This window comes from Mastomys coucha, unplaced genomic scaffold (assembly GCF_008632895.1).
Source record: "Mastomys coucha isolate ucsf_1 unplaced genomic scaffold, UCSF_Mcou_1 pScaffold13, whole genome shotgun sequence".
Taxonomy (NCBI): domain Eukaryota; kingdom Metazoa; phylum Chordata; class Mammalia; order Rodentia; family Muridae; genus Mastomys; species Mastomys coucha.
Window position 1 is genome coordinate 58,116,004 of NW_022196895.1, and position 21,265 is coordinate 58,137,268.

Sequence of the window (21,265 nt, forward strand, 5' to 3'; positions counted from 1 at the left end):
CATGCAGAGGAAAATATAGAAAAATGGATATTTACCCATCATCTAGCTTACTAGGTTGCCCTACTTTAAACATTAGATTACGGCCAAGTAATCCACCAACTATCCCGTTATAATGTTTCACTAGTACTAATAGGAAGTCTCAAAGCATCCACATTACCCATAATCCGAATATGGCTATAGGAACGTGTGAATCTCTGCTCCGGCCATCTCCACTGCCAGTGATACTGCTTGAAAACAGATACCTGCTACCACTCCCTGCTGCTGAGGTTGCTGGTGACTGGACCACGGATCTTAAAAACATGATCCAAGCCTGCAAGCCAAAGACAGTGCTGTAACCAACCAAGCCTGGCCCAAATTCATAACCTGCCTTTGGACAGTCCTGACCACTGCCTATGCCCATTCTAAACACTGTTTTGAGCTTTGTTGCCATTTCTTTAAACAGATTAGACCATCCCAGAGATCCTCTGGAGTCAAGGCCATTTTTTTTTTTTTGGAGTGCCCATTTTTCTTTTCCTCAGGCCCTCCTTTCCTTTTTCTAGGACAAAAGCCCTGCAGAGTTTGGAATGGAACTAACTGCGCTGTAAGGAGAGGGCTATGCTGATCACCCAAGTCTGCATCTGTCCCATTAAATAGATTACCTAAGGTTTATCCCAAATACACTTGTTCATGTTACAGTCCCGTCTGCTGTGCATTAAATGTGCCGTTATTGTTTACACAATTTTGATTTGGGGATTTATAGAAGTTAATAGAATTTCTTATCAAAATAATTTAAGTTCACTAGATATAAGTGAGAAAAAAATTAACCTTTAGTTTGGTTAGGGTTTTGTTCACTGGATTATGTACTCTTGCCTGTCTTCATGTCTGGGCTCTTACCCCCAAACAGACTAAATAGTCATTTGATTTTTATTGGTAATAAAACAGGGATCCTTCAACTTCCCCTTCAAACATTAATAGTTAAGCCAAACGGCATCAGGACAACAAGAGAACAAAGAACACAGCAGAGGGGGCCCGGGGTGTTCTTATCTCGCCTGTGATAACTGCCCAGCTACTCTGTCTCCTCACTTCTCTCTGTTTCCTGCAGCAGGCTAGGCAGCGCGCCATCACCGCTGGGTTAACACAAAGCGCTGGCAACAGCAGACATTACAAACCCAAGATCTTGGCTTGTTGAGATCTCATGCTTTCTTTCTCAACTCTGTTCATTTCTCTTGGCATAGACTAGATATGGGAAACTGTTTCCTGGTCAGAGGCAGCCCATGGCCTTTGTCTATCTGTCTCCTCATCTGTCCCACACTTGCAAACCTTCGCTATTGTGGCACCTGGATCCACTTGTTATATTTGCAACCCTTCCATACCTGAGTCTATTACTTCCCCAGTCTCAGCCTTTCATGGACATTCTAGAGCAGTGGTTCTCAACCTTCTTATGCTTCAACTCTTTAATACAATTCCTCATGTGGTGACCCCCAGCCACAAAATTATTTTGTTGCTACTTCGTAACTGTAATTTTGCTCCTGTTTTGAATTGTAATGTTATCTTAGTTAGGGTTTCTATTACTGTGATGAAATACCATGACCAAAAAAAGCCAAAAAAAGGGAAAAAAACCAAAAGGATTTATTTTGCTTACACTTCCATATTGCTGTTCATTATTGAAGGAAGTCAGGACAGAAACTCAAACAGGGAAAGATCCTGGAGGCAGGAGATGATGCAGAAGCCAAGGAGGGGTGCTGCTTATTGGCTTGCTTCCCTTGGCTTGCTCAGCCTGCTCCCTTATAAAACCTACAACCACCAGCCCAGGGAGGGCAACACCCACCATGAACTGGGCCTTCCCCCGATTGTTCACTAATTGAGAAAACTCCTTACAGCTGGATCCCATGGAGACATTTTCTCAACTGAGGCTCTTTCCTGTCTGAAGACTCAAACGTGTCAAGCTGACACACAAAGCCTGCTATTACAAATGTAAACATCTAATATGTAAGATATATGATAGGCAACCAACCCCCAAAGTGGTCACAACCCACAGGTTGAGAACCTCTGATCTAGAGGAAAAGCGGAAAGGGCATTGTGACGTTGACACAGAGAACTGGCTTAAAACACAATAAGGTTTGGGTTAGCACAGCACCTGGATGTCTGGGCTACCTTGATCATTGTTCACCAAAGTAAGGCACTGGTGTGACCATGCAAGAGGCAAATACTGTATAAATTATCCATCACAGCAGCAAACTACGCAATGACTTAGGATGTGTGGTCACCTCCCAATGCTTCAGATTACTAATTTAATAATTACTAATGTACTAATTTGATATAGCTCTCACCGTGTTCATATAGCAATGTTTCTGGATCCCGGGCATATGGAGGTAGAGAGACTCTGGATTGTCTTCACCTTCCAGAATTTGTCTTGTCTTCTTTGACTCCTTCATCTTCAACCCCATATGGTCCTGCTATCGTGAAGGAAGGCAGTAGGCCATTAGGAAGACCAACTAAACTCAAGAGATGTTTTGGTGAAAAGGGTTGGTCAGTTTAAACTTTTCAGCCAAGCATGGTGGTTCCTGTAATCTCAGCTCTATGGAGATTAAAGCATGAAGACCTCAAGTCCTAGCCTGGATCCTGTCTCAAAACTAAGCAAACAATCAAGCAACAGGATGCTGGGGACAAGCCCAGGATGTGTGAGACCTTGGGTTCGGTGCTCATCCTGGATACAAACTATCCTGCACAAGCTCCTGATTACACCTGGGTTGGTTCCGGCAAAATAGTAGGTTAATGATTTTTAAGACTGTCTTGGAAGATTTCTTTGCTCTCTGAAGTTAATCACTGCTCCTAGTCCTTCTGTTGGGCAGTTTTCCTGACAGCCTTGTTAGTACTTGCCGATGAATTCTTCATTCCAAGGCTTTGGGGCCCCTCCCACATCCGAGCGATAAAGCCAATTGTCCTAGCAAGGTGGTCTCATTTAACTTTTGCTCTAGTTCATCCTTGTGATTGGAGGCTTTGAGCAGATGTGTTGACAGCAGATGGATTTTGCTCCGTCATAGGCCCTCACAGATACTTCAGATCCCTCCGTGGTACCCACGCCTGGACTTTGGAAATCCGTAACACCACTGTCAGTTTGTACCCAGCTTTCCACGTGGGAGTACTGAGGCCGGCTCCAGTCTAGTCACGTGGTCAAGGTCACAGGTGGTCAGAGCTGAGAGAACCTGCTAACTTCAGACAGGATGGGAAGAGTGGACTAACGGGGAGGGGCTGACCCCCTAGGGAGCCCTCATACAACTGAACGCATTAACTGCAGAACTTGTGATCCAATTCCCAAAGTGCCCAGTACTCTCTTTGAAGGCCCCTCCCAGACAAATCTTGCTCTGGGCCAGGCCACCTCAGGCAGCAGAAGGAGGAAGTAGGCTGCAACAAGGAAAGATTGCCCCTGGCACAGACACATCAGAGCATTCTCGAGTTTATTGTCTCTGAATAGGAGGAAGTGGACACTCGAAGTGGTGAACAGATTTGCCCAAGGTCATCGAGGAGTCTGCAGTGAGGCCAGGGTTTGCGCCCTGTCCCCAGCGAATGGGTACGGTTCTGGTCAGAGAAAGCATATGCTGGCCAGCTCAGGGGTGTGAGATCGGGGCAGCCTCTGTGCCCACTCCCCAGTGCGCCCCTCTGCACAGGTGGCACCCCGCGTGCCCTGTGGGGGCGGCAGCGAGCCGGACCGCAGGGACACCCAAGCTGGGGGCTGTGGAGCCTGCTGAGCCCGGCTTGGTTAGGAGCAGGAGGATGCTCTGCGTGCCCAGGTGAGCCCAGACTGGGGTCTCCAGCCCAAGCCGGTGCCAGGTGCCCGCCTTCCTGCCTTTTCCCGAACGCGGGGGCTGGAGCCGGCATCCAGGGGGCGGCGGCGAGGGCGCAGGCAGTGGCGGGGTGCGCTGCTCAGCGCAGCAGCGGCGGCAGAAGCAGGGCTCTGCGCTAAAGGTGGCCGCAGAGATCTGCCAGGGTGCCGCTCTCCCTAGCCTTCCGCAGCCGCGTGGTGCTGGGAGTGCGCCAAGAGATCAGAACCCCAGGAGCCCACGTGTGCAGGTGGGGGGGGGGATGCCTGGAGGGGGCGGGGCGGGATGCCCGGGTTGGAGGGGGCTTCAGGGTTCTTGCACTTCCGATACCCACCAGCTTTTGTCGCACGGATGGGCTGTGTGTCAGTGTGGGTGGGTGGACTGTCTGTCTGGGTAAGACTTGTCTGCATCGTGGGACCACTTGAAGGTTGAAAGGCTGCCCTGCGCTTGTGTAGGTAAGTACTTGTGAAACTGCATGTGTGGTCACTGACTGTATGAGGTTGTGTGTGAAAAGAAGGGGGGGAGGGAGGAGAGGAGGGCAAGAGGGAGGGAAGGAGAGAGAGAGAGAGAGAGAGAGAGAGAGAGAGAGAGAGAGAGAGAGAGAGAGAGAGAGAGAGAGAGAGAGAAGCTGTGTTGTGTATCTGTCCTTATTGGTATGTAATTCCAATGTATGATGTCTCTATAGACTGTAGATGGTTTTGTGAGTGTATGACTTGAGTGTGCCCTCTGTGTGTAACAAGATATTTCCCTCTTGCGTGTATAAGCCGCAGGCATGTGTAGTGGCATGTGTGTGTGGATGTTCTGTGCTGCATGATGATGTCTCAGTCACTGGCAGTCCTAGGGACCATCCTGCTCTTGTTGCCTTTCGTGGAATCCAGTCTCAACTGAAGATGCTTCTTGTCCAGGCTTGCACCTTGTACATGGCACTCTGCTGGCTGCTTCTGAGAAAGTGGCTGTTGATTCAGGGGAATGCTAATTGGCAAAGGTGAGAAAGTCATGGCAAGTGGTTGGCTTCTTAGAGTTGAGTATTAGGAGAAAATCCTGGCGATTTCCCATTTGACTCATGAAAGCAACACGAAGTGTTTCTTAAGGAACAGATTTGACACAAAAGTGTCTCCCAGTAAGAGGGACACTGGTGCAAGTCCGCCTTCTTGATCTTTATATTGCTGGGATAGAATTCTTTGGGTCATAAAGCTGTAGGTGACCCTGGCTTATAGCTACTGACAAATGTTTGTCTGGTCCTCAGAGATTTCAGCATCAGTGACCAAGGGATGAGAGGTTGCTCATTGTTGCTTGCGAGCACAGCTAGAGAAGGAAAACAACATTGGTGATGGATGTGGTACCCGAACCAGGAAAGAGTCAGAGAAAGGACAAGACCCACAGAGTCCTGTTAAGCAGTTCCCCTCCAGGAAATATCTTTGTATAGAAAAAAGGATTACACAAAGTAACCATTGTTCCAGCATTCCTAAATCATTAAATGTTGTATTTGTTTTCTTTGTGCATCCTTAGTCTAATATCCCTGTTGTGTTTACATCATTTCTACATCTGGGGAGTATCTTTGTTGTAATTCTTTTTATGTGGTAGAGTCACTGTTGGCATTTAAACTCTAGGAGAACTAGGGCACAGGTACCAGTTACCCAGAGTTTCAGGGAGCCTTTAATTCCCCTGTTCTGAGCAGGCAGGGGTCCCAGAGCACCCGGGTGATAACACCTGTGGTTTTTCCCAAGTATTCCAGGTTTTACTTCTCAATGTTATTCCTTGGCCCATCAAACCAAATGTGTTTTCTTTGTACTCTGGACTTACCAACATCACCTCTGCTTTGCTCAGCCTCTCTCTTCCTTCCCCACCATCGCAGACTGAAGGCAACACCTGGAGTTGTCAAATGCAGCACACCATCCCAGCCTGTACCCCGGTTCTCCCATGTGGCTGACGCATCATCCCCCAAGTCATCTGAACAGGGTGCTGACGTCACCTCTCACTTCTCCTTCCTCCCCCTTCATCAGGAGTTGCCAAAGCTTAATCAATTGGCAGTTTGTCCATTTTTCCTGGAGCCAGTTCTCTCTCTCTCTCTCTCTCTCTCTCTCTCTCTCTCTCTCTCTCTCTCTCTTTAATTCTCACCAGCGCCACCTTTGTCAGGTGAAACCCAGATTTAGGGAATTTCCAGTCAGTGACATACATAGACTGTGATCATAGGGAAAATGAAAGATAAAAGAATCAATGCAGGAAAGAGGGGGTCCTGGTGATCACCAGTGTCTGGCTCAAACGCTGTCCGTTCTTGATGAGCATCACATTGCATGCCTTAGCTCAGGTTGCTACCCCTCTCCGGCTTGGTTTCTTTACTTATAAAAGTGGAAACAGGGTTGCAAGGAGAGTCTTGTCACTAGATCGTTGGGAAGGATTCTCTCAGCCACTGACTTTCTCCAAATGACACTGTTTTAGCAAGAATAATTTTACCTAATGTCTCATGTGAACCTTTAAAATTTAATAACCTTTGTTTAAAAAGAATATTGTTGGAAGAGGTGGGTAAAGTGGGAAAGTGAGATGTGCTCTGGTGACACCATCAGAGTCAGGGGTCTTAAAGGTCACTCAGTTCGCGTCTTCCTGAAGTGCCAGAGTTTCCTCCTTACTAAGATAATGTCATGCTACATTATAATTCATGTTTTCTCAGGTCTCGACAGCACTGGCATTTGGAATAGGTGATTCTTGCTGTCCTGTGCAGTGTAGAATATTTAAGAACATCCCTAGCACCCATTAGTAGCATCCCAATGTTACAACAACCAAAGTCACACCCAAACATTCCTATCTGTGCCGATGAAGGCACAAAGTCTTCCCATACTCCAGTTGAGAATCACTCCTGTAATTCATACACAAGCCTGGTAGCTATACACAGCAACACTTTACCATCAAACAGTTGCTATGTTGCTAACTGCCATCCTACCTTGTCTCGTTAGCCACCCTCATGTACTCTCCTTTAGTTCTCCTGGATTTTCACTGCCTTATTTCTCTCCCTGCAAGTACTCAAGATGTGCTGAAGGCTGAGGTGCATTTCAGAGGCATTAATAGTCTTAATAACTCACATTAACCCAGCCCTTGATATGCGCCAGGCACAGTTCTAAATGCTTTATGTGGATGGTCACATTTAATCTTCATTAAGAATCCTAGGAGAGGGAGAGAGAAGAGAGGAGAGAGAGAGGAGAGAGAGAGAGAGACAGAGAGAGAGAGAGAGAGAGAGAGAGAGAGAGAGAGACAGAGAGAGAGAGAGAGAGAGAGAGAGAGAGAGAGAGAGAGAGATTGCCCTCATTTTAGAAATACAGTGACCTATGCTTACAGAGGTAAAAAAATGTGTCCTGTTCTCTCAGCTATTGAGTGTTGGTGCTGATGCTGGCTGGTATGATGTCTTGCTACAGTTCACGGTTGGGACCTTCACACTGTTTTGCAGTGATGAGATTTGGAGTAACAGGCTAGATTAGGAGGAGATAAAAGATTTCTTAGTCTAGTTGTACAACCAAGTCTGCCTCTAGGAAGAAGGCTAAGGACTCTTGGTTGTAAATTGTGTTCGGTTGTCATTCTTTATTTAAAAAGAAAAGTACCTTCTCTATTCAGAATTAACTTAAAGGTATGTGTAGAGTGAGATGGAGGTGGCTGGGTGGGGTTCCAAAGGGAAGATTGTAAAGGGGAATGGAAGGAGATGAAGGGACCAAATAGTGACCAAGGCATTCCAGTTTCTACAACTCCACCACTGCCAGTCTTTGTCATCCAAGTTAAAGTTCCCGTGTTTTAATCAGCTCCCTCCTTAGTCTTCTTAGCCTGCCATTTGAGCACTTCATGCCACATGCTATTGAGGCAGAGATAAAAATAAAATGTAAAAGGCTCCTCAGCAAGGTAATCGATAGGACTGGCCTACAATATTGTCAGAGTAAGGGTGACTCTTATAGCAATTACCGATAAGCTTGGAGATCCAAGGTTGACTGTTTCTTTTAAGGCTGTTCATCGGACTCATAGATTCATCAGCTTTGACTCTGTACATCTGTGATTTGATGGAGAGAGTGGCCTTCGGTCTGTAATGAGCAATAGAAATATCCACCGGGCTTGTTAGAGCCTACCTCACTGGACAGCCTCCCCATAGTTTGTTTCTGGGTTAGAGAATTTTCACTTCTATTGACTGTCCACATGCTGTTGCTGCTTCTCTAGAAACCACAATTAGGATTAAGACTTAGATAATTAAAAGAAAGCCCGAACAGCAGCCTTTTCTTAGGAAGATGACATTTTAAAAACAAGCATTGTATTAATGAGGAGGAAGTGGTGGTGCAAAATCCCCAAACAATAAGAGTGATGAACTCATTTCTCATTGAGCATCTGCTTCCGATCTTTCCATGTCCAGGTCTACACCCACCCCTGCCTCAATTTGGGTGACAAAATACACCATTCACAGGATAATACAGCCCCAAAGCCCTTTACTACGTTGTATGATGCCAAGAACCTCATAGGACTCCTCTGTGAGACTAAGAAGGAACATTCTTCATCCACCTCCTGTGTTTCTTGTGCAGTTGCATTGTATTTCCTTTTCTTTCCAATCTATATTAGAATAGTGGGAAAACTCAGCACGTTTATGTGTAACTGATAAAAACTTTAAACAGGGAATCAGAAAGTTTCTTTAAAAATCAAAATGTGAACTCAGTCAACTCCCACATCCCTCCTGAGCACCGATATCTGGTTTTGTCTTTGCTTGAGTACATCCACACTATGGACCTTTGAGAACTGGTTCAGAAGGATCTTTTTAAAAAATGGTCTATGTGCTTGGTATAGTGGCACATGCCTTTAATCCCAGTACTGGGAGGCAGAGGCAGGTGGATCTCTGTAAGATCGAAGCCAGCTTGGTCTACATAGTAAGTTCCAGGCCAGCCAGAGCTACATAGTGAAACTCTGTCTCAACAACACCAACACCAATGCCAACACCACCACCAACACCAACACCAACACCAACACAAATGATCTACTTATTTTTATTTAACATATATGAGTGTTTATCAGCATGTACATATGTGTAACATGTGGATGCCTAATGCATGACAGACCAGAAGAGGGCAGTGGGTTCCTTGACACAGGAATTATAGAAGGTTGAAAGCAACTATGTGAATGCTGGAAACCAAGCCTGGGTCCCCTGCAAGAGCAGTAGACACTCTTAACTGCTGAGCCATTTCTCCAGCCCCAAGAAAGAGCTTGATATTTTGAAACTTAAGTAGAATAATGTTTATTAGGTATCCATCATATGCTATCAAAGTCTAAGTAGATGTTTTATACCTGGTCTTTTTGGAATTTTTTTTTCTATAAGTTCTTGAGAGAAGTAGTGATTCTATGATTTACAGATTTGGAAAGTGCAGTCTAGAACTTTAAAGAATTGCTGGGTCTGGAATCTAGTTTTTCTTTTTACCTCTGTATAATACATGCTAACAACGGTTTACTTAAATGAAGGTTGGAATCTATTAATAGCCCTGGCTGTCCTGGAACTCACTCTGTAGACCAGGCTGGCCTCGAACTCAGAGAAATCTGCCTGTCTCTGCCTCCCAAGTGCTGGGATTAAAGGCCACCACCGCCTGGCGGCCGGGGCTTTTCTTAAGGACTTCAGGAACCAGAGTCCAGGACAGAAGAGTGAAAGATCATTTCCAGAGAGCTCAGCTCTGGGAGCTCATGATATGTTCTTTGTTCCCTCATTAATGGGAGATCTTTTAAAGTCTGTGTGTCAATCAGTTAGAATGCTCCAGAAACAGGCTCTGATTGGGTCACTCATCTGTGAACACAAAGTTAAGGTCATGCTCAAGGCTCAGTGTAGCTGTCAGGGACTCGTGTTAGTAGTTTTGGTAGATATTTCCCAGTGACAAGTGATCTTTTGGAAAGTCAAGGAACCATTGCCTATTCTCCAACAACTAATGTGGCAAAGAGAGAATTTAAAGTCAGGTTTATCTTCAGGGCTATGCATTTTTTTTCTTCTTAAAGGGATGTCTGTTGGGGAAGAAACATTAATGTGGCATGTAATAAGTATAACCATGACTCCCCACAAGACCCCCCATTCACCATTCCCTGCACAGAATCCTGATCCTCCCATCTGTGCATCTCCTGGATTTCTGGCACATCTCTGCCCTCTGTTTTTGTTGCCATTTGGCCTGGCCTCTCATTCTGTTCATGCATGTCACACCTCTGACACACAGTCCCCAGGAATGGGCAGGAGCTATCAGCTTGTCCCAGCCATCCCTCTAGACAGTAAATAATTAAAGCTAATGCATACCTCGCACAGTCGGTGAGTTTTGTTGACAACTCTTACATCATTTAACTTTTCTAACAGCCATGGGTGCCAATTTTGTGTTTATTTACCAATATTTTATCTTGAGAATTCATGGTTAAGTATAAAGTTGAAGGGATTATGTAATGAACACCTGTAGGTTAAAAACCCAGTAGCTTTTGTAATTAATACCTTGTTATCATTGCTTTACCTTAATACTATCACCCATTGGTAAATTTCTTAATGATTAAAAACTTGCTTTCCCCTCCTCATTTTTATAATAGGGAATCTGAAATCCAAGCGGGGGCATGGCTTACCCAAGGTCAGATATGGAAAGTCAATGCAGTTGGTATTGAACTTTGGCTAGCTAACTCCACCAAGCACTTTCCTATCTGCCAAGTACTTGTATCCCCTCCAAGAAGGGAGAGGAAAAGATGAACTCAAGGCCAGCATGAAGCCAGCCAGTTCACACTGTGGCCAAGCAGCCACAATTCCCACTATTTTGAGCCTTCCAACAAAGTCTCCATCACTCTTTTCCTACTGGACAGCCTACCAGAGATGCTCTCATAGAACTAATACACTCATTTCCTCTCAATGTTTTACATTTCCTATGAAGAGGACGGGCTGGGAAATTATTATTTTAGATAATTCTTTACAGTGTTCCAAGAACTTTTCCATGTGTTTTATTTTTATTTTTATTTTTTAATTTAAAACAGTAGATCTGCAAGACAGATGGGCTGGGTACCCTAAAGGCAACACCTACTAGCTGGAGACCAGTGACTTACAGGAACAAAGCAAGGGACTCAATGTGATATAGGATGCTAAGAACCTTGCTTGGACCAAGATTTAAAATGTATTCGCTTTCAAATACAAGGAGATGCTGTAGGGGCAGGGGTGGGTGTTCGAAGATGTCCACATGTACTAAGTAAAGCTAAGCTGAGGAAAGTTGAGCTTGGGACTCATTAAGATGTTTGTCCTTTTGTGAGATGGGCTAGTAGGTAAAGATCTGGGCTTTAGAGCCACGTTCCAGTGTTGCTTTGGACAGCACCCATTATATAGGTCGGTCTCAGTTTATCCATTTATGAAGTGAAGATAATTGTAGTTCTGCCCCATAGTGTAGTATGAAGACAAAATAGATGTTGCATAGAAAGGTTTGGTTCTAGGCCCACTTAGAATGTGTTTTGTTTTGTTTTGTTTTTTACTGTGTTAAATGCACTTCTGTGAAATCTGTTGGGACAGTTTCAGTTTCCCATGTTTGTGGGTCAGGGCATATGCTTTTGGGAGGAGAGTGTAGACAGAAGCATTTTAGAGGTGACATTTTATTGGTGACATTTTATCAGGGAAAGGTTGGGATTCTGCTCAAGCATTTCCAGGTAAGAATTTGTAAATAGCTTCTGCCCATGGAGATTGCACTGGCAAATTTAATTGGATATGATCATTTGCATATTATATCTGAAATATAGAATTCTACATAAACTATCTTTTAATCCAGGAGTTTCAGAAGCAATGAAAGGATGGGGCAGAAGAGTGAAATATGTTGTAGAGCCCTTGCTCTCGGGATGTTCAGCAAATCCTGGGATATAGGACTTTGGTCATTGGGCCATGAGGAGGAGGAATTCAGGAGAGATGCTCTCTGTGTAGCGAGGAGGAATTCAGGAGAGATGCTCTCTGGGTAGCCTTTCCTCAGTTGCCTCACAATTCATCTGCAAGCAGAACAGCCACCAGGGTATTTGATAATTTAGAGAGCCCTAGATTTTCTGAACCTGCGATTTTGGAAGACTTTCTAGGTTCCTCCATACTTGAGAACCACCAGCTTTGAAGCCTTAATTTAGGAGTAATGAAAACTTTGGCTTCCCTTGTCCCCACTTTTGGGTCTCTGACACCAGAGAAACATTAGCATTCTCATGCTTTGATTGCTTGCAGGCAAGAGAGATGGTTTCTGAAATCACATCTCAGGATAGGAGGCAGAAGTCATCATGTACATTGCTTCCATTTTGAAAGAATCCCAAGAGGAAGTAGTCTCCAATGATTGATTGACATGTACCCTATTAGGGAAACAGGCTAATTCTACAGAATTCACTGGGAACCCGTGGTCTAAGTGTGTATCTGAGCATTAATCATGAAGGGTTGATATTACACTTGTCTCCATGATATGGATGACACCATCTGGGTAGGTGTATGACTTTGCCAAGGTCATACAAGCAGCTGAGAGAACCAAAACATGTTTCAGGACTGTACTTTAAATTCAAAATTGGCAAAGTCTCTGTCCCCCCTCCCCCTTGTATGTGTGTAGACTGCAATCTAAGAACCACTTTACATTTTAAATTGTTAGAAATATGTCAGGTGAAAATTTTATGAAATTTAAATTTACATGTTGACTTACTGGAGCACAGCCATACAATTTCATTTCCATAATGTCAGTAGCTCCTTTTATATAACCTCTGGAGTTTGATAGTTAGGAGTGCGTCTTTATGCTTTGAAAAAAAAAATACCTAGGTGACCCTTTACAGAAGGACACAGTATGTTATTCCCCTGTTTCAAACAACTCTGCTCATGTGCATCAAATTCCAGTCATCTCAATTCTGTCCATTTGTGAATCTTGCCGACACTCATACCATCTGGAACATTATCTGCACAGCATTTTCCTTTAGGTTAATTAATTTTCCTTAAATAAATGTATCCTTAAAGAATCAAAACCATAAGTGGAAGTCAATGGCGCATTCAAGAACTAGAAGGTGCCATAAAAACTGTGCACGGCACACAGTAAGTGGGGCAGAGCGCAGCTAAATAGCAGCGGCAGGCAATGTCGTCTACCTTCTTCCTATATTTCTATATTCCTGTATTCCTGCTGATGCCTTCACTGTTTTCCTGTAGACGGCAGTGCCATCCATCCCTGCATCGATTGTGGAGATAGATAGATTCTCAACCTGCTAGATTCCCTTTGTTCATAGACATCATGATTTGGAGGTGCCTGGGAATCCTTGTGACCAGTTCTATCCAACCAATTACAAGTGTGGGAGTACGGATGCCCCAGTTACCACCCACTCTTTCAAGCAGCTCTGAGGCACATGATGTCCCCTTTTCCAAAAGTTTCCCTGTAGGGTTTTGTTTCAGTGTCTGAGTAACATATTTCTCATGGGCTGCCTCTCTTTTCTCTTTTCCCTTCCCTTCCCTCCCCTCCCCTCCCCTTCCCTTCCCTCCACTCCCCTTCCCTCCCCTCCCCTCCCCTCCCCTGTCTGTCCTGTCCTTTCCTTTCCTTTCTTTTTTTTCTTCTTTCTTACACAATCATCATTCCTTCCCAGTGTACCTTCACTTTCCCGATTGTCTATGTGCACTTCATCTTCACATTGAGATCTGCTTCCGGGGCACCCAACTAAAATAATGGTGTGTTTCTTGCTAAAGACTATGGACACTAGGGTTGTTCTTTTTTATTAGGAAGATTAGTGAATAGCAGGAAGATACTTTTTAAAAAATATTATTTATTTTAAAGAGCTATTATGTATACAGTGTTCTGCCCAAATGTATGCCTCCAGGCCAGAAGAGGGCACCAGATCTCATTATAGATGGTTGTGAGCTACCATGTGGTGGCTGGGAATTGAACTCAGGACCTCTGAAAGAACAGTCAGTGCTCTTAACGTCTGAGCCATCTCTCCAGCCCCAGGAAGATACTTTTATAAATTATTTTTTGAGGTTATAATATAATTACATATTTACCCTTCCCCATTCCTCCCTCCAATACATATCTCCTCTTTTTAGTTTTTCATCATATATGCACATGTATATATATATATATATATATATATATATATATATATATATATGTGTGTGTGTGTGTGTGTGTGTGTGTGTGTATGTATATATCCTGAAATAGCAGGAAGATTCTCAAAGATAGATTAGGACATATCTGAGTCCTTGTCATCAACATAAACAGCAATGGTTAACACAGAAAATGAGGGGCTCAGGCGATGGCTTTGTGGTTAGCGGAGTTTGCTGCTTTTCCAGAGGATCCAAGTTTGAATGCCAGCTCCACTCACATCGGTGGGCTTACAGCTCTAGCTCCAGGAGACCTAATACTCGTCCTGGACTCTGAGAGCATCTGTATTACACACACACACACACACACACACACACACACACACACACACACACAAAATTACAAAATAAAAACGTGAAAGAGAAAATGAAAACACTACACGTTTTCCATCAGACAATGTTTTAGCACTTAGCCCCGGGGTCACCTGGTTCCCATCATCATATTCTTTCTCACATGGGTAGGAGAACCGTGGTCTGGCCGGTGCACCACCTTGGTTCTAAAAAGGAGAAGCTCTGGAGCGGCAGTATCAACAGTACCTATGAGTTTGTTATAAATACAGACTCTCTAAACCTACTCAATCAGAAACTTGAGGGGGGCATTTTGTTTTAACAAGCTTGCAGGTGATTCTCATGCATGAAAACCAGAGACCTACCATAAACAGCCTCTTATTTTGTTCTGTTCTCATTGCGTGCTTAGATTTCATCAGAAATTCACAATCATCTCTGACTTGCCTCCCCCCAGTCCCCGCCCGCCTTGGACGTGACTGATGGATAGTTTTCATGCCTTTTTTTTTTTTTTTTGAGCCTCTGTGGAAGTGGACTTTTGCCAAGGCATGCAGGCCAATAAATGGAAAGCTCTGGGGATTCGAGGGATCTACCTAACAGCAAGTCTCAAACTACTCTCTAGACTTCTATGCCTCCCTCTCTGGCGCCCCAGATATGGGGCTAATTCCTTCTCCAATGATGATGTCATGATGTCTCCCTTAACAGATGTTTGCTGATTGTGTCCCTGTGTGTGTGTGTATGTTTGAGGGTCAGAATCCCCACCTTGTAAAAATGTTGTTTTCTACAAACGTTCTAGGTCTGTTCCTAGCTAGAAATAGACATGAAGTTCATGCCCCTTCTTCATTTTTCCTCTAAACTAATGCTTTTCCTGCAAGATAGACTAAGTGTGCCTCCTCTGTGGTCTTCACTGTCTAAAATAGCAGTTTCTAGCAAAAATGTTCAACTTTCCACCAAATAACGTTTTATTTAGCCAAGAAGACTCTTTCCTTTAGTTGTTTTTGAAAAAATATATTAAAGAGTGTCTTCCATTCATACACATGTGTGTGCTCATGTGTCCCAGCATACTGATATCCTAAGAATGACTGAATTAACTCCTGTGTGAATTTATACTTAAGAAAATGAGAATGTTACTTAGGACTCTCTGAGATGACTTAGCTCAAGTAGCATTTTGGCTACCAACCCTAGAAGGTACAGTTAGTTCATGGAGTATAGGTTGCCATTTATGTTGTATACAGTTGTATCTGTACACTGAAACTTAAATGCTTAAATCAACAAATGATATGGATTTTGGAAGGAGACATTTTACAGAGAGAAAATTTCTGACATGAATATATCAATTGACAGAGGTTAGAAAGACTATGAAGACTATGAAGACTACAAATCCCAAGTGCCTGCTGGGAAAGAAGTGCAGGTAAATAGCTAAGGAGGACAACTTTTCTCACTTAGTGAGAATCTGCACAATTGCATTTTCAGATGATTCCGTATCTTCTTTTTAAACACACTTTTCACGCTAAGAGAGTTGGGGCTGGTGGAATTAGAGTATATGACTGTTATGTGATGCTGGTGGGATTGTATACATTGGTGCTGATGGTTGCTGACAGGCTGGGCCATTCAGGTGAGGAGGTCAACCATACACATTTGAATGGTTAACTCTTATAAACACCTGCTGTCGTTTGTTTGTTTGTTTGTTTGTATCTCCACCGATGCGATGGGTGGAGTATATTTGATACAGTATGTGGGTTTCCTTTAACCTTTGAGACTTGTAATTCTCTGACATTTCTCTCCATGCTCATCCTACCTAGTAATCTGTGCCTTTCCATTCCACTTCTGGGGAAAATGAACTCTTGACTGGATGAACGGACTTCCTTACAAGGAACGGTAAATCAGTAGCAGGGTAGGGCTGAGAACACACAGCCTGTAGTAACCCCTTTGTCCGGTGTTCCTGATAGCATGCCAGGCTCCCAGCCTTAATTTGGTTGTTAAGAAACATAATGTTTTACTTATTCCTGACACTTGTCCAAAACAAAGATATTGAGTATGACCATTGATGTAGAAATAGAACCCGTGTAGGCATATTCTAGAAAGAAATGTGGTCCCTCTAAGCATAGTTACGCATGAATATCCACCCGTGCAACCAAATCCAAGGAAAGCAATCAGGGCCCAGCAAAGCAAGTTGAGGTTATGACTTAGCTCTAGGTGGGCAGGCATGGGCGACATACCAAACTACATCGATCTTCTGTTCCAATAGGAGGAGACCATTACAGGTGAGCGCAGTGTGCATATTTCTTATACTAGAGAGGCAACCACACACTTTCTGTTAACCTTTAACGATGGTTTCCTAGCAGGATTTCAAACCATTTTGAAGGCATGTTCCCCTTGTGAGCTTTCGTACCTTTAGCCACGTAAGAGTTTAGAAGCCAGAGATCTGAGGGTTCATGTGAGTCCAACCTGGAAGTCTATAAAGATGAATGTTTCTTCTTCCCTGTTTTACTCTGGAAGGGACAGTATTGTGTGTGAATATGTCCATCAAAGAAAATAAGTTCCCATCATTTTCTCTTATGACATGTGCAGTGCTGGGGTAATTCCAGTGGCTGAGCTTGTTACAATCCTGGGAGAGTACTGAGATACTCATTGTCCCTCACATAGAAAAGGTTGGTTAGCTTTCTATTCATCTTACTTACCATGAACTTACTAGGTTCCTTGTCTGGTTGAAATAATCTCAAAGTGTTTCTTTGGAATGAGACCCGTAGGGAGGGCACAATTCCTTCTCTCCTAGACTACATAATGGAATGGTGCATAACTGTCATTATAACACCCTCGACTTGGGGAGAGGGGTAGAGTTGAGAATGAATCGTACTGCACCCTCAGGGATCATTGAGGAAGAGGGGCCAGAAAGATGTGTAGGATTAGAGGAACAGGAAGTTTGCTTATGTCTCCTAGAAATGTCAGAGGAGCCACACTCCTACAATCCCATCAGCATGGCTCTGCAGGGTAAGCCTTGAGTTCCAGAATTCATGGTTGTACACGCTATTCCTGGGTTTGTCAAGTGTTAGCTATGCAACTTTGCAAGGGACCCAAACTCTCTGACCTTAAGTTTCCTCATCTATGGGATAAAGGTTCCGAGATGGAAGGAAGAAAAGAAACTGTCTGGCACTTGTAGCTATTTAGTTAATGGCAGCTAATCAAAATGAAATTTAGTAGGACTCACCCACTTAAAACTGCTTTTATCTTATGTGTATGAGTAGTTGCCTAGAGATATGTCTATGTGCTCTGTGTGTGACTGTGCCTTTGGAAGCCTGAAGAGGGCGCTGGATCCCTAGGATTACTAGCATGGCAGACAATTATCAGCTGGCATGTGGTCGCTGGGAACAGAACACAAGTCCTCTGGAAGAGTAGTTGTGCCCTGAAATGTTAATCATCTCTTTACCCTGGCTTTGGCTCCTTTTTTTTTTTTTTTTTAAACTTATAATGTGTTCAAGGATGCTTGTGTAAAAATGACCCCTCCCCCGGTGAGAAAGTTACAGACTGCCAAAACTCTCTATTTCCTCATTTATAAAATGAATTAATTGCTTAATTTGACTGGTATATGTACAGAAAGACTATAACGAGCTGGGCAGTTTTGTAGGCTTTGAGGATATTAGAGGAGTTAAGATAATAGCTCTAGTGAAGCTTACACTGAAGTGATAGAAACAGACCATAAACAAAAAGGCTAGAATTGACTAGAATAAATGAATGTATCAGAATGAAACAATGCAATATAGAAGGTAGGCGTTTTCAGAAAATAAGGTTTGAGATCTTAAGTATGGAGAACTTAAGTATGGAGTCCTGCAGAAGTGAACTTGAGGTGAGAGAATAATTTTCATTGAATATAGGGAGAGGGGATTCTCTGGGGTGGGGTCTACTTTTGATGTTCAAGAGAGAAACGGCATGACTGTGCACAAGTGGGCAGTAAGCTGTGGGCATGGATCAAGCTGAGTTTGGAAGGATGCTCAAGCCAGATCATGTGTGTATGGGCTGATGAGCTATGATGTACACTTTGGGGTTTATTGTGAGTGGGCCCCTGTCATGGTTGAGCATTTTCTTCCTGAATGTGCTTGCCAGGGCATCTAAAGGCTCAGGTTGGGTTTCGTGGGTCTCCTGTGTGGATGCATGAACTTAGAGACTTTGCTTAGTAAGATGCGATTAGAAAAGTCACAGCCGGAATTATAGGCTACCAGAGCTGGAAGCTCACGCAGAGATGCTCTCCTATAATCTCTCCCATTCTTTAGAAGTGAATGATGATGCCTGGAAGGAAAAGGAGCTTGTCCAGGGTGGCCTGGACAGGTAGCTTGGCTTCGCCCCTGAATCCTCTAACTGACAATGTGGTGGAAGAAATGGGATGCAAGCCTTAAAGATTCTTTCGCACAGGGGGTAAAACAGAGCCAACTCAGTTAAGTGAAGTGAGGGGCAGTGAAGAGAGGCATGTAAAGGCCTCTGCAGGTCTACATAAAGGAGTTCCCAGTAGCTAGAAATTTAATTTTCTCTCAATGAATGCTAGAACTTCTTAGCCTAGAATCCCTACGTAAGCCTTAAATTTGTGAGTTCCTAGGTTCAAGATTCCAGGACTCTGGAGCTAGGGCGATGCTCAGCCATACACACAAAAAATGCAGACCTGAGTTTAGATCCTTGGCACCCATGTAAAGGCCAGTCTTGGTCCGTAAGCCCAGTGCTGAGGTCAGGGCAGAGACAGGTGGATTCCAGATGTTTTCTTACTAGCCAACGTAGCTGACTTGGTGAGCGTCTAGATCAGTGATAAGACTCCCAAAGAAACAAGGTACAGAGTGATAGAGGGGGCTATAAAATGTCAACCTCTGGCCTTCACATGCACGCACGTGGAGCCTGCAGTAACACATAGATAGGTAGGAATCTAGGTAGATAGGTATATAGGTGGATGGATGGATAATACATACATACATACATACATACATACACACATACATACATACATACATACATACATACAGACATAGAAAGAGTTTGATTCCTGGACTCTCTAGGAAGTGGTTTTTTTTTTTTAAATCATTTTTTTTTTATCTGTTTGCACACATTTTCTGTTTCTGGGCAGAGAATAAGTATTTACTAGATTCTCAAATATCCATCTAAATTTGTGTTGTTTGTAAAAAAAAAATAAAATAAAATAAAATAAAAATAAAAGCCTAAACAATACTACGATAGGCTATTACTATTTTATTTCTAGCAGTATAGTTGCCTATTTTCACTAGCTAGCGTCGTAAGGCAGACCATGGAAATAAACTATGTTTCTGGGAAAATGAAGAGAAACAAATAAGTGGATTAACAGAGTGAAGTAAAGTAGCCACGTGTTTTTGTACCAGATCATAGTGGAGGAGAACTTCTCTGCGGCACTCAGTAAAACGTGCCTCACGCATCCAGCCGCAGCGTGCTAGTCGCTCTCTGATAGAGTATTGGTTATCACATAGTTCTACAAAATGAAAAGTTCAACTAGCAGGAGGTAGTGTTTACTTGGCATTTTCCTCCTGTAACAAAGACCTTTATTTTTCTGTGTCACCTTCATTTCCCTTGCAGGATCCTGTGGGCACTGAAATCCGACGTCCTCATGCCCATTTCCTGTAATGGACAAACTTGATGCTAATGTGAGGTATGCTGCATTTCTGGATCCTTTGTGTTGCTGGGCGTGGGAGTTTGTGATAGACAGTCTCTGCAAATCTGTCGTAGTGGGATTGCAAAGCTAAGATGGATTTTGTTTTTGTTTTAGCTGTTGCATATATAACCATGTGTGTGATATACTGCTTGATTATTAGTGCTTTATTACTATGCTTAAATGCTAAAAAGCCAGCTGCTTAAAGTTTCTATCTACATGAACCAGTAGATCCCCCTTAAAGATCCATGTTCATTTCTGCAATAAGAAAAGCTATGCATTTGAACAGAAGCAGTGTGACTGAAGATTGTCTATCTGTATCTAAACTTCAGGTGTACATCTAAGTAGTTTTGTCTAGAAGGTCCTAGTTTGCCCACTACCGTTTTCGGCCAGAGCATCAGATCATGATCATAGTACACCAGATGTTCGTGTACTGTGTGGAGTTATACTAGCTGACGAAGTTGCTGTTCTTGTAATTTTCTGTAAACCTTGGGGATGGAAGGTTTTACCTAGAGGCTTGCTCTGATTTATTTGGCCTTACCCAACAGTGCAAAGAAAGTTGAATTTACGGAAGTTTAAGTAGTCTGCCTTTGTAGTCCTCGAGGCTGAGGTTTATCCACAGGTAACTGTGATTGGAAGACATCCTGAAGTCACGCACCCTGTGAAACCACAGGAGACACAGGAGTCTTTTTCACTTGAGACCCATGAGAAAGTACGTTCCAGGTATTAATCATGGGTCTGTGTTCTGGTTGGATGTAGTAGAAACCATGACAGCTGGCTTGACAGGAGCTCCAGCTTGGTCTGACTTGAGTGGCAAAGTTGTGCTATCATCCCACCAGAGGGTCCCTGAGGGACAGAATGTATCTCACAGTACAATGCAGAATCCCTGGCATGTGATGAGTTTTGAATAAAGAGTTGTTGATCAGGTAGCCATCAATGTACAGTGCATATTTCAAATAGCATTGCATTCTAGTACACTAGATACAAAAAGACATTGTTTATCAATAAGGTATTTTACACTCAATAGGTGACATTGTAGAGTTTGTCACTTACCCAATAGCAAATAACTTGGTGCAGTTATAACACCCCACACAGACTTGAAAACCTACTGGCATGTGCTTTACTTTCCTCTCAAAGCTTGTGAGATTATTTATGCAGAGAAAACATAGTGGAATCCAGAGAATCCCGGCTTTCATTTTGTTAACCAGAAAGCCAAAGGGAGCAATCCTGATGGCACAATGTTGCAAAATAGTCTTTAAGTTCTAAACATTGGATCAAACGGGGTCAGCTGGTTAAAGTGCACCTTTGGGGGTGATAATTCAGACACTACGATCCCTTACATTGCTAGCTTTTAGAGATTTATTTATAGCAGTGCTAGCTTTCAATGGTGGAATATGATTTGATTACGTGAGCATTAGCTGTTCTCTTGGGATA

General features: G+C 43.4%; 1 protein-coding gene across 4 annotated transcripts in view; it reads left to right on the forward strand.

The window, feature by feature from the left end:
* The first annotated feature begins 3,693 nt into the window (after nucleotides 1-3,693).
* Nucleotides 3,694-21,265, forward strand: part of Htr4 (5-hydroxytryptamine receptor 4) — a 190,100-nt gene continuing 172,528 nt past the window's right edge. For 2 of the 4 annotated variants that reach the window (XR_004117336.1, XM_031365835.1), the window contains exons 1-2: nucleotides 3,694-3,770; nucleotides 19,759-19,831. Coding sequence is in view for 3 of the 4 variants with exons in the window: in XM_031365835.1 (XP_031221695.1) it covers nucleotides 19,806-19,831 (26 nt within the window). In the remaining variant the exon portion in view is untranslated. Of the gene's footprint in view, nucleotides 3,771-3,885; nucleotides 4,051-4,116; nucleotides 4,256-19,758; nucleotides 19,832-21,265 lie in introns of those variants that run through there. The other 2 variants (XM_031365834.1, XM_031365833.1) reach the window with 2 other exon arrangements.